Genomic DNA, 13,898 nt, shown 5'->3' on the forward strand with positions numbered 1-13,898 from the left:
AAGACGTAGCACGTGGGAAGATCACGCTATCCCCCCCCCCCCAGTTCCTCTCCCCCCTGAGCAGGCGCCTCCCAGACCGACCGCAGACACGGCCTGTAGGGACGCCCGACCGAGCCGGAGGTAACGACACGTCCTACGAGCGTGTCTCCACACGTCCTACGAGCGTGTCTCTCCACGTCCTACGAGCGTGTCTCCACGTCCTACGAGCGTGTCTCCACACGTCCTACGAGCGTGTCTCCATGTCCTACGAGCGTGTCTCTACGGCCTACGAGCGTGTCTCCACACGTCCTACGAGCGTGTCTCCACGTCTTACGAGCGTGTCTCCACACGTCCTACGAGCGTGTCTCCACACGTCCTACGAGCGTGTCTCCACGTCCTACGAGCGTGTCTCCACGTCCTACGAGCGTGTCTCCACGTCTTACGAGCGTGTCTCCACACGTCCTACGAGCGTGTCTCCATGTCCTACGAGCGTGTCTCTACGTCCTACGAGCGTGTCTCCACACGTCCTACGAGCGTGTCTCCATGTCCTACGAGCGTGTCTCCACGTCCTACGAGTGTGTCTCCACACGTCCTACGAGCGTGTCTCCACGTCCACGTCCTACGAGTGTGTCTCCACACGTCCTACGAGCGTGTCTCTACGTCCTACGAGTGTGTCTCCACACGTCCTACGAGTGTGTCTCCACACGTCCTACGAGTGTGTCTCCACGTCCTACGAGTGTGTCTCCACGTCCTACGAGTGTGTCTCCACACGTCCTACGAGCGTGTCTCTACGTCCTACGAGTGTGTCTCCACGTCCTACGAGCGTGTCTCCACGTCCTACGAGGACGTGTCTCCACGTCCTACGAGCGTGTCTCTCCACGTCCTACGAGCGTGTCTCTCCACGTCCTACGAGCGTGTCTCCACGTCCTACGAGCGTGTCTATCCACGTCCTACGAGCGTGTCTCTCCACGTCCTACGAGCGTGTCTCCACGTCCTACGAGCGTGTCTCCACGTCCTACGAGCGTGTCTCCACGTCCTACGAGCGTGTCTCCACACGTCCTACGAGCGTGTCTCCACACGTCCTACGAGTGTGTCTCCACGTCCTACGAGCGTGTCTCCACACGTCCTACGAGCGTGTCTCCACACGTCCTACGAGCATGTCTCCACACGTCCTACGAGCGTGTCTCCACGTCCTACGAGCGTGTCTCGCCACGTCCTACGAGCGTGTCTCCACACGTCCTACGAGCGTGTCGCCACGTCCTACGAGCGTGTCTCCACACGTCCTACGAGCGTGTCTCCACGTCCTACGAGTGTGTCTCCACACGTCCTACGAGCGTGTCTCCACGTCCTACGAGCGTGTCTCCACACGTCCTACGAGCGTGTCTCCACACATCCTACGAGCGTGTCTCCACATCCTACGAGCGTGTCTCCACGTCCTACGAGCGTGTCTCCACACGTCCTACGAGCGTGTCTCCACACGTCCTACGAGCGTGTCTCCACGTCCTACGAGTGTGTCTCCACACGTCCTACGAGTGTGTCTCCACGTCAGCCACGGCTCAAGAAATGAGGCCATGAAAAGCCAGAGGCTCCGTAATGCAGCTCTGTGCAGCAGAGACACTGTCTGCTGCTCCAGGCTGACGTCACCTATAAGCCCGGGCCTGCAGATCAGCTGCAGTTAAGTATACATGACAGCTGCTGTGTGTGTGTGTGTGTGTGTGTGTGTGTGTGTGTGTGTGTGTGTGTGTGCGTGCGTGCCCGTGTGCGTGTGTGTGATGAATCAGTTGTGGACTCTTGTTTACACTCAGCTGATATTGGACCAGCACCTGCCTGCATAGCGTTATATTTAAAGACCAGACGTGTGTGTGAGTGTGTGCACGCGCGCTGTGTGTGTGTGTGTGTGTGTGTGTGTGTTTTGTGTGTGTGTGTGTGGTAAACAGAGCTAAATAAGAGCACTGTAGTGATACTATCTGTGTGTGTGTGTGTGTGTAAGTGTGTGTGTGTGTGTGTGTGCTGTGTGTGTGTGTGTGTGTGTGTGTGTGTGTGTGTGTGTGTGTGCTGTGTGTGTGTGTGTGTGTGTGTGTGTGTGTGTGTGTGTGTGTGTGTGTGTGTGTGTGTGTGTGTGTGTGTGTGTGTGTGTGTGTGTGTGGTCTGGTTTGGATTCATAATGTCCTCTCTGTGACCTTGCTGGGTGACAGTAGAGGGAGGGAGCAGAGCACACAGTAAATGGAGAGAGAGAGAGACATCAGCGGTACACAGTAAATGGAGAGAGAGAGAGAGACATCATTAGAGTCGCGTAGGTGCAGAATACAAATAGAATCTGTCCAGCAGAGAAGCAGCTCCACATGGACATTCTGATTGAGCACACTGACTACGTTTACATGCACACAATATTCCACTATTATTCGGAAAATGACAATATTCTGAATTTGATAAGGGTCATGTAAACAGCATATTCCAGTTGCATTTTCCCAATTTGGCCTTTTTCCGAATTTAGCATTTTCCGATTAAGACGTGGGTTATTCCACTATTATTCGGGTTTTAGGAGGATTCTTTGATCATGTGTACAGCGCATTCGGAATATGTGTCTCAATCAGGGTTTTTACCGCAGTTTGTGACGCATGTTTCATGTTTGTGGTCAACTGATGTGTGCTAGAAAGTGCTAGAAGAGGCGATATAATTATTAGAATCCGTCATCTCTGGCATGCGAACAGAAAAGCCCAAATAAACACATGTTCACATATAGAGCTTATGGGTGCCTCGCTTTAGGGTAGAATGGGTGCCATGCTTTAAATAGTGGCGGAATAGTGGGAGGGGATAGAATGGGTGCCATGCTTTGGAGTAGAATGGGTACTATTATTTAGAATAGTGGGTGAAGGGGGGAAGAGGAGAGAGCAGGAGAGGGGAGGAGGGAGGGAGAGCGGGGGGATGTGGGGGAGGGGAGGGCAGAGAGAGGGAGGAGGTGGGGAGAGAATGGGAAATGTGGGGGAGGAGAGAACAGAGAAGGAGAGGTGGGAGGGTGCAGGGGAGGGAGAGCAGGGGGAATGTGAGAGAGGAGAGAGCAGGAAGTGGCAGGGAATGGGGAAAATTGGGGAGGAGAGGAGGAGGGGAAGGAGCAGAGGAGGGGAGAAAGAGGAGAGAGCAGGAGAAGGGAGGGGGGAGAGCGGGGGGATGTGGGGGAGGAAAGAGCATGGAAAGAGAGGAGGTGGGGGAAATGGGAAATGTGGGAGAGGAGAGAACAGGAAGGGGGAAGTGGGGAAGGAGCAGGGGAAGGGGTAAAGAGAAAGAGAGGGGGGGAGAAGATCAGACAAACTGACTACTCTAGACATTAACCAGAACTAGGACATAGGGGATCTAGCTAATCTACAGCCTAGTCTGGCCTGTCCTATTCTGCTCTAGTCTGATTTTAGCCTGAACACTATAACAGGTCTACAGCCTATAGTTAGGCTGTAGCTAATCTATCGCCTACCTAAGCTATTCTAACCTACCGGCATCCCTCTACCAGTGATGGAGAGCACCGATGCCCCCCGCCCCGGCCCCCACCCCCAAACACATAAGGCGTGGGAGAGAAGGCCAGGCCGGGACACAGCGGTACCCCCTCACCCCCAGTGAACGCAAGAAAACCTTTCCACCACATGGTGGCAATCCACCACATGGATCGCCACATGGATTGCCTCAGTGACTTGGCTGAGGAGGAACCTTGTGAGGCCGATGTACTGTAGGGGTCCAGCTATGGACCCCATCTGGGGACCCCCCTCCGAGACAGGCTGAGATGAGAACCATCGTTTGGTTGCCCACGGAAGTCCAAAGTGCTTGCGACCCTGCGAGGTAATAACGTAGGCTAATAGCCTACTTTTTATGAAAGACTTGGATGTGCAAATAATCGCAACGCCAAACTTTCCAGCAGCAAGCTCCTGAAATGGACCAAGTGATCCTGGTGCTCTGTTTATTCTCAACAGAAAAACTCTGCCTACCTGCATCTCTCTCTCTCTCCCCCCTCCCTCACGTGTCGGGGAGGGCGAGCTACGGCTGCATGTAAATGGGAATATTAGTGGATTATTCATTCAGTCGGAATATTGTCATTTTCCGAATATGGGCAAAAAGCGGAATATTGTGCATGTAAACGTAGTCACTGTCTTTTGAGAGCCACAATGAAGACTGGAGGATTGGCACCTCCAGTATTAACACCTTTCGCTTTAGCAGCTCTTTAAGGCAGTGGTTCTCAAATGGGGGTCCGGGGACCCCCAGCGGTCCTTAGGGGGGTTCCAGGGGGTTCGCTATAATTCCATTCATAAATAACACAATGACTATTTTGGTCATGGGTTTTATATACTTTCTGTAATATTTAAAAGCATCAATCTTATTATCATATGGGGACCGTGGGACAAAATCCTATCAAATGGGGGTCCATGGTCTACTCTTTGTCAGTTTAGGGGTCCTTCATGTAATCTTTTTTTTAGAACCACTGCTTTAAGGCAATGGACCCAGCTCATCTATTCGTTGCTGGGAGAAACTCTGGGATACTTGACTGACTTTGACTTTAGTTTTGATGATTCATGTGAAATTGATACATAAAGAAAGGCTAAATGCAGAGAGAAGAGGAGAGAGACAGTGAGATGTCGGTGAGATGTCACTCGATGTCATATTGTCATGTTGGGTTGACATTATTGCACTATTGCCGTATCGCAGTGGTTCTCAACTGGTGGTTCAAAGTGGGTGGTGGATGTGTGCATGACAAAAAAAGTGATACTCCTTCAGGACGCCAGCGTCCACGGTCGACATTACGGTCTTTCATAGGCTGTAGCAGGCCCATTTCCACCCCCCCGATTTTTTATCCCCCATCAGTGCTAATTTTTAATTTATTTATCCTGGTTGCTGCTCCACCCTCTGCCAATCTGGGGAGAGCCGAAGCTGGCTCCATGCTTCCTCCGAGACATAGGCAGTTAGCCAGCCGCTTCTTTTCACCTGACAGGGGAAGCTTCACCGGTAGGACATAGCACGTGGGAGGTTCACGCTATTCCAACCAGTTCCCCTCCCTCCGAACAGGCGCCCTTAACGACCAGACGAGGAACCACATTAGCAACCAGGATATTGCTATTGCTATTGATATTGTTTTGATGAAGGGGTTCCTATATGAAGGAAACCCCCGGGAGGCACGGGGAGAACATGCAAACTCCACACAGAAGGGCCCTTTTGACGACCCCACCCGGGCGGTGGGCACTCGAGGACATGCGGACGGGCACGCATTCCTTCAGCGTTCACAGCGTCCCAGGTGGGAATCGAACCCAGGACCTTCGAGCTGTGAGGCGACAGCGCTTACCACTGCACCACCGTACCCCCGCAGCAGGCCCATTTTTAAAGCCAGAGTGAAGATACTGGTATCATATGAAAGGAGAAGACCTAAAGCGTCCGTTGGTAACATGGAACATGGAACCATGTCATGCTAGGTCGTCAGAAGTTAGGCTAAATAAATAACGCTCCAAAGCGTAACTTTCTGTTGATCGAGTAATGCACTAATGGTTGCAGCTCAGAGTGGAGGTGATTGATGATCAGTTAGTTCAGACAGTTATTGATTGACTCAGCATCTCCAGTGTTTGGCTGGAGTAACGGTGGCTCAGATATATACAGTACGTGGAGTGACAAAAGCTTGGCCTGACGCCAGGCAACAACAACACCAATGCAGTACCAGGCTTCACAGGCAGGAGGAGCCCCAGAGAGAGAGAGAGAGAGAGGGGGGGGGGGGGAGAGGGGAGAGTGAGACAGAGGGGAGAGATAGAGAGAGGGGGGGGGGGGGTGAGAGACAGGGGGCAGAGTGAGAGAGAGGGAGAGAGAGAGAGAGAGAGGGGGGGATGAGAGACAGGGGAGAGAGAGAGAGAGAGAGGGGGGGGAGAGAGAGAGAGGGGAGAGTGAGACAGAGGGGAAAGTGAGAGTGAGAGAGAGGGGGGAGAGAGAGAGAAAGAGGGGGGGGATGAGAGCCAGGGGGAGAGTGAGACAGAGGGGAGAGAGAGAGAGGGGGGGGGAGAGAGAGGGGAGAGTGAGACAGAGGGGAGAGAGAGAGAGAGAGAGGGGGGGGGGATGAGAGCCAGGGGGAGAGTGAGACAGAGGGAAGAGAGAGAGAGAGAGGGGGGGGAGAGAGAGAGAGGGGAGAGTGAGACAGAGGGGAGAGAGAGAGAGAGAGGGGGGGGGGGTGAGAGCCAGGGGGAGAGTGAGACAGAGGGGAGAGAGAGAAAGAGAGAGAGAGAGGGGGGGGATGAGAGACAGGGGGCAGAGTGAGAGAGAGGGAAGAGAGAGAGAGAGAGAGGGGGGGATGAGAGACAGGGGGCAGAGTAACAGAGAGGGAAGAGAGAGAGAGAGGGGGGGTGAGAGAGAGAGAGAGAGAGAGGGGAGAGTGAGACAGAGGGGAGAGAGAGAGAGAGAGAGGGGGATGAGAGCCAGGGGCAGAGTGAGAGAGAGGGGAGAGAGAGAGAGAAGGGGGGGGGGGAGAGGGGGGGAGAGAGAGAAAGAAAGAGAGAGAGGGGGGGGGGGATGAGGGACAGGGGGCAGAGTGAGAGAGAGGGGGGGGGGAGAGAGAGGGGGGAGAGTGAGACAGAGGGGAGAGAGAGAGAGAGAGAGAGAGAGAGAGTGAATCAGAGACAGGGGGGGAGAGTGTGTGCAGTGGCGTAACTACCATATACTGTATGCAGGGAACGCGACTGCATCGGCGCCCGGCGTGGTTGGGCCCACCCGCAGCTCACCTCTGCTGAGCTGAACTTAATTGATTAATTGATAAGCCGTAACTGTCGTCTGTCTATTTCCCCCCCCTGCCTCTGTCACCCCAATCCTCAAGAAACCTGGTCTCGACCCCTCCACCCTCAACCACTACCGGCCCATCTCCAACCTCCCCTTCCTCTCCAAAACCCTGGAACGCCTTGTCGCCACACAACTCCAAACTCACCTGCACTCCGATAACCTCTTTGAACCCCTCCAATCCGGTTTCTGCCCACTCCACTCCACTCCACAGAAACTGCACTCCTCAAAGTTCTCAACGACCTCCTCACCTCTGCCGACACTGGATCCCTCACCTTCCTCATCATGTGATAGGACCACGCCCATTTTCGAACTTGACCTTCAATTTTGATGTCAACAACACACCTGTAAACCTTCCTGACTGCATCGTGCACTGCATCTTTGACGCTGCATCTTTGACACTTTTAACATTGTTCAAAGTTAAATCAATTTGGTCATTCAGTGGCGTTTTATTGCCATGTAAAGTAACTAACGTTAGCCGCTAGCAAACCTCACTGCACTGTCAAAACCCCAATACTCAGTCCCGCCCAGCTGCCCCATTAGCCAATAGCATTTTAGAGAAATGTGATGTACCTCTCTAAACTGACCAATCAGAAGCAGCTAAAGACGAGCAGTATGAGCAGCTTAGTTTGTCACACCTCGTGTGGAGCTGTTTGACAGTGTTACCAAACTATAAAGTGACAGGTCAATATTCTTGAGTGACTCGGGGTTTAACCCATAACTAATAGCGTCGGGACTTGGGAGATAATTTACAGGACACGGTGTCCTGCAGATTTTAATTTACAGGTTTTTGGTGAATTTTAAAGGCCAATATCCTGCAATTACGAGACAACGGAAACCCTGACGCACGCATGCATGCACACACACGCAGGCGCACACACACGCAGGCGCACACACACACAGGCACACACACACACACGCAGGCGCACACACACACAGGCGCACACACACACACGCAGGCGCAGACACACACACACACAAGGTGAAAACAATACCAGCCCTGCTGGTAATAAGCAAGATAAGCGAGAGATTATACAAATATTGAGATATCTGAAATGTATGGAAATAAAGAGAATAACCACGTCAGTGTTTTATAACCTCTCTAGAGGTGTTTGTCACATCTCACAGCATCAGAGGAGAAGGGAGGCATTGCAGCCACAAGCACACACACACACACACGCACACACACGCACACGCGCACGCACACACACACACACACACACACACACAGAAGGGGGAGCAGTGCAGTCATTCAGAGGTAACTCTCCTCTCCTGTCCTGCCTGTGTGCACGCCGCAGTGGCCAGCTGAGCCCTCTGTGTAGTTATGAGAAGGGGGAGACCAATACAATATATTGGTTTGCTGGTATGGCTATTTTATTAAAGATCTGCTCCAGTCAGTCAGTGTGGTCCAGAGAGATGAGGTTTGTGCAATGTCAACCAAATCACCTTTACGATGGTTCCACAGTGAAACATCACGATCACCATGGACGATGGCATCGTCGTTGACTTGGGGGGGAAGTGGGGTTGGACGGTACAGACAGTGCGCTGGTGCTGAAACTGAAACTGTGACCAGAGCTGAGGCTATTTAGCCTGTGTTGGATATTTTTGGCCAGCGGGAGCCGGCGCTACAAACGGCCTTGTCGGTAAGGAATCTTGAATCGACTTCACGCACAAGTTCTGCTGCGTTGAGTGATGTCTGCTCCACACCAATCAGAGGAAGTCGTTCAGCCTTTGGGTGGGAGCTGCGGGGACTCAGCCAATCAGGTCCACTCCTGTTGAGTGATGTCTGTTGCACGTCAATCAGATGAATCCTTTGAAAAATCCCATTGACTCCAGGTGAGGGAAGGTGGTTTTAGGACTCATTCCTGCAGCACTCTATACACCTCTCTAAATTCTCCCATGTTCCAGGCCTTCCATCATGTCCAGAGGGAACATTGGTAAACACTAGCAGAACAGCTAGTGAGGAAATGCAGCCACCATGGGGGTTCCCCACGCACGTCCACGTGACTCCGGGGGTTCCCCGCCCACGTCCACGTGACTCAGGGGGTTCCCCGCCCACGTCCACGTGACTCCGGGGGTTCCCCGCCCACGTCCACGTGTCTCAGCCCTGACAAGAAGTTTGATGCTGACAGTGTTGTGGAGGTGGCAGAGCCGGACATAAGCGAAAGCTTTCCATAAAGCAGCTGGTCACGTGATGCTGTCACATCAGCCCATAAATCAGATGTGACACCTGGAAGGTGGCCAGAGTGGCTTTTATGAGACTCTGCTGGGCTGGCCTGACGTTGAATTTGTGCACCACATTATTAAAAAAGAAAATCTGTGCACTAGGTTGGTTATGCAGCTACTGTATCAATAAGTGCTGACTGGAGCGCTCTATAAATGTGAGCAGCGAAACATGTGATCCTCATATGACTGAGGGAGAGGAACTAAGACTGAAAGAGGGAATTAAGCCCATCTGAATGAAAGAACTTCGCCGAAAAAACTGCTGAATAAAAATGATTTATTTAGCAAATGATCTCACAGATAATCTGAAAACTGTAACCCGTTTTGCAGGCAATCATTTTGGCCATGCTTAGATGACAACGGTCTCTGCATAAAACGTCAAACTGTTGTTGTGTTCTCACCTTTGATTTTGCGTTTATACACATTTGTGTGCAGACTGAAGTGTGAAAAACTAAAGAAATTAGATTGTTGTGATTTTGTTTGCATACATTATTAAATAGGTGCACTGCATACCCAGGTATTTGAACTAAAAGAAAAGAAAAGTCATTTATGAGTTCAGCTCGACTTTAACACGTACTGTAGTGAGTGTTGACGGCTCTGATTTGTATTTACCTAGTTATAAATTAGTGCTACTATGAATTCTAAGAAAGAGAAATGCTAAAGACCGCGATTCACTGGGGCTGCACGACTTTCACCAAAGTTTTATATCTACTGTGATGTAGATTACTAATAATAATAATAATAATAATGATTATTGTTATTCTTACAGGTATAGTTGACTAAACAACTAAACAAGGGTGATTCTTACCGTTATACGTCACTCTAGGTTTGGTTAGACACATGACCAGGTGAAGGTCCATCTCATCGGAGGAGACAAACTTGGAGCACACGGGGCACCTGAAGCCTGGATGGAGCCAAGAGAAACAAACAAACAAAGCAATGAGATAAAAGAAAGACTATCTCACATAACAGTTTGTGTAGTTTGTGCTTTGGACAGTCACCCATTCAAATGAAAGTGTTGTTGAATCTGTTCACAGACGTGGAAATGTCAGCTTTCATATTTTTGTGGTCTCATTCAAATGAACGGGAGGTGAAAATCTGAGCGCAACATCTCGATCTTGGTGAGTCGGTTATTAAAGGTCCTATCCGTAAGTTCTAACTATTACTGACACCGGTGGCCGTTAGAGTAACTGCAGGCAGCGTGTGAACGAGCTGACGCGCGGGCACCATACTCGCACGCGCACAAGCAGCTGCCTGGCAACAGTAGACTGTTAGTTGCTTTGTAACGTTAACTCATAAAAGGCACTTGAAAACGGCAACCTGGACAATTTAGATCAGCCTCGAGATGCCCAGGAAGGATTCTGGATGGATTATGTAAGGGATAATGTATAGTGAGGCGGTGATTACGGGGGAAATAATGACCGACAGGTGAATGATTGAGCCCGACGCGCAGCGGAGGGCTTAATCATTCACCTGAAGGTCATTATTTCCCAGTAATCACCGGCTCACTATACATTATCCCGCTTAGAACACGGCCTACAACTAAATCATTCAATAATCTGACAAAAATAATTATTCAAATAGATTTTTTAATAGCGTTTTCAACGACAAAGCGGTTTCATTCGTAATTGGCACACAAGACACCACAGCTGCAACTGGTTGGCCTAATTAGTAGTGTCTGCTGACAAAAGGCTCTTATCAACTGATTAATCCAGGTGTGGCAGAGCAGCGGTCGGTTGTCGAGAAATAATGACCGGTGAATCTTGTTGATTGACCAATCAGAATCGACTATTCAAGAGAGCCGTGTTCTAAGTAAGGGATAATGTATATTGAGGCGGTGATTACGGGGGAAATAATGACCGACAGGTGGATTGAGCCCGACGCGCCAGCGGAGGGCTTAATCGTTCACCTGAAGGTCATTATTTCCCAGTAATCACCGCCTCAATATACATTATCCCGCTTAGAACACGGCCTACAACTAAATCATTCAATAATCTGACAAAAATAATTATTCAAATAGATTTTTTAATAGCGTTTTCAACGACAAAGCGGTTTCATTCGTAATTGGCACACAAGACACCACAGCTGCAACTGGTTGGCCTAATTAGTAGTGTCTGCAGACAAAATGCTCTTATCAACTGATTAATCCAGGTGTGGCAGAGCAGCGGTCGGTTGTCGAGAAATAATGACCGGTGAATATTGTTGATTGACCAATCAGAATCGAGTATTCAAGAGAGCCGTGTTCTAACGGACGTTATTGTGGCTGTTTTGGCTTACATTGGCTGCGGGGAAATGGATAAGGATATTCACGTTACCGTGAGCCAGGAACTACCCTGCTTCCCAGGCCCGGTTCTACGGGGGTGCAAAAGCATGCATTGCACCCTTATTTTAATTGTCTGCATGCTCAGTTGAAAAGTTAATTTTTTTTTTTTTTTTTTTTTTAAATAAATGCTACAGCTGCACACTTACTGTTTAAACTTGAATTATAGTTGTTGTTTTTCTTTGTTCTTTGATGTGATTTTATGGCTTTTTGGCACCTATATGTAACCTTTTAAGGTTGAGATAATTGTATTATCATTATATGGTCCAAATATTTCAGTAAAGCACTTGAAACACTTGAAATATTCTTGCTTGGGTGGTATCATTCTACTTGAAATGATGGTCAAATGCATTATTTTTAGTAAAATAACATGTCAAATCAACTCTCAATAACTGTCAAACTATTCATCAATCATCTAGTTTGACAGTTATTGAGAGTTGATTTGAGTTAATGAGTTATTAATTTGAGTTAGTGTGGACCAGTGATGTCACTGGTCCACACTTTAACACTCAATAACTGTCAAATTAAATGACAGACATCAAAACCGTTTACAGTTTTCTGATATACTACTGATGTTCTAATGATACAAAGCTGGTTGAAAATGGGCGGAGTGTTCCTTTAAGTGGAATGTTGTTTTAAATGCTGGCACCATCATGGACCCTGCAGCTTCCACTGACCCCTTAAGGATTATGTTCAGTTACAGTATGTTTATGTTATGTTGTTTTTGTATGAAGCCAAATCAGAGCAGGTTAACAGCAGGAGAAGCATCTGAAGTCATCACAGTCAACAGCTGAGCCCTATGAGAAAGGACAGCAGTTATACAACATCCCTCTAGCACGGTGCTAACAACACTCGGGTGGCTCAAATGTCATTTATCACTGACAGGTAACAGACAGGCGCGTGTGTGTGTGTGTGTGTGTGTGTGTGTGTGTGTGTGTGTGTGTGTGTGTGTGAATAGTCAACAGATTACTGTACCAGATCCTAGGAGATGGGATGGCACTGCTGTACATCATGTGTGTGTGTGTGTGTGTGTGTGTGTGTCAATTTACCCCATGGTGGCAGAGTTTATCATTGTAGAGAGATATGATCAGAAACACAAACGCACGCGTGCACGCACACACGCACACGCGCGCACACACGCACAAGCACACACGCACACGCACACGCACACACACACACACACACACACACACACACACACACACACACACACACACACGCTGTACAGTCAGTGCCATTCCACCTCCTAGGATCTGGTCCAGTAATCTGCTGACTGTTCAGAATGTGTACTATAGGCTTAGGCACTTCCTCAGTCAGTCAGCCATTCAGGAAAGTAAGGATAATACTGCAGGACCTAAATCTCTGTAACACTGCAGAGAGGTGAGAGTGGGTTCCAGGTCGTATGTCCAGATTTGAGTCCTAGAAATCAATCATGTTTGAACTCATGGTCTCGACTGGATCTGAAAGTCGTGAAACGTTCGCACACAACAAAATGTGATCTGATCTGGAAAATCCTATACCTGATGGCCACATTGTGGATAGAATCCCACTAAAAAGTCTGATAGTGTTTCCCCCAGCCTTAGATGGAGCCAGAAGACTGACACAAAGGAAGCTAGAAAAATGGACAGACAGAGAGAAAGACATGACATACTACTACTGACCAAAAGAGCACAACTGGGGTATGACAGCAGAGCAGGTCTTAAAGGAACACTCCACCATTTTTCAATGTTGATTTATTTTGCACATAATCTCACACATATCCGAAAAGTGTAAACCGTTTTGCAGACAATCATTTAGTTTGACAGCTATTTAGAATTTATTTGAGTAAAGTTGTGGACCAGTGATTGAATTTGTGCATGAATGACATCACACATATGTACTGTAAACTATGACCACTAGGGGGTCTCTGCAGAAGGCAGCAAGCAGCTAGCCTGAGCTCAGCTCTCCCATAGACTGATAAACACACAGCAAACCAGCTTTAGATTATATAAAGATGACTGAAACAGCTGGCAAAAATTACTAAAGTAGAATTCAACAATGTTTTCAATATGTGTTTCCACATACATAGCACTGCGGACTGTTGGAGAATTCCTAACTGCTGAGGAAGTTGCAACCTTTAGCATTGGCAGCAGAGTATCTCCTGGGTTATTACAGACTAAGAACTCGTGCGTGCAGTCGACCGTGCAGGCGGTTCAAGATTCCTTACCGACAAGGTCGTTTGTAGCGCCAAAAAAATCACAATCTGCAATGCTGCCGATTCCAATCTTGATTTCACTGCTTACTGTAGATTGTACCTTGGGCATGTGTGCATGCATACCTGCACCTGAGAGAAGCAGCAGCAGAAGAGGACCATTAAGCAGAATACCTCAGTGACATCATCAGTGATGTCACATGTAACAGGGGCATTATGCAAAACAAAAGATGTGGCGTGCCAAATTAGCATGTCCATAGCATGTGCTGGGGGCGTGTTATTATGGAGCCCACTGCACTTGCGGGCAGAACAACACGCCCTACGCAGCATTGAAGCGGCAGGACTGGCCAGGCAGCCCATGCAGACTGTTCTGAGTTAGCGCACCAGGTATTTTCATCTCGC

At 49.2% G+C, this 13,898-nt stretch overlaps 1 protein-coding gene across 2 annotated transcripts in view; it reads right to left on the bottom strand.

Moving 5' to 3' along the window:
* znrf2b (zinc and ring finger 2b) overlaps nucleotides 1-13,898 on the bottom strand; it is an 89,122-nt gene that overhangs the window by 12,077 nt on the left and 63,147 nt on the right. For both annotated transcript variants that reach the window (XM_083661378.1, XM_083661377.1), the window contains exon 2: nucleotides 9,794-9,889. In XM_083661378.1, coding sequence (XP_083517504.1) covers nucleotides 9,794-9,889 — 96 coding nt within the window. The remainder of the gene's footprint in view (nucleotides 1-9,793; nucleotides 9,890-13,898) is intronic.

Source organism: Poromitra crassiceps (assembly GCF_964638095.1).
Source record: "Poromitra crassiceps genome assembly, chromosome: 26".
Lineage (NCBI taxonomy): Eukaryota > Metazoa > Chordata > Actinopteri > Beryciformes > Melamphaidae > Poromitra > Poromitra crassiceps.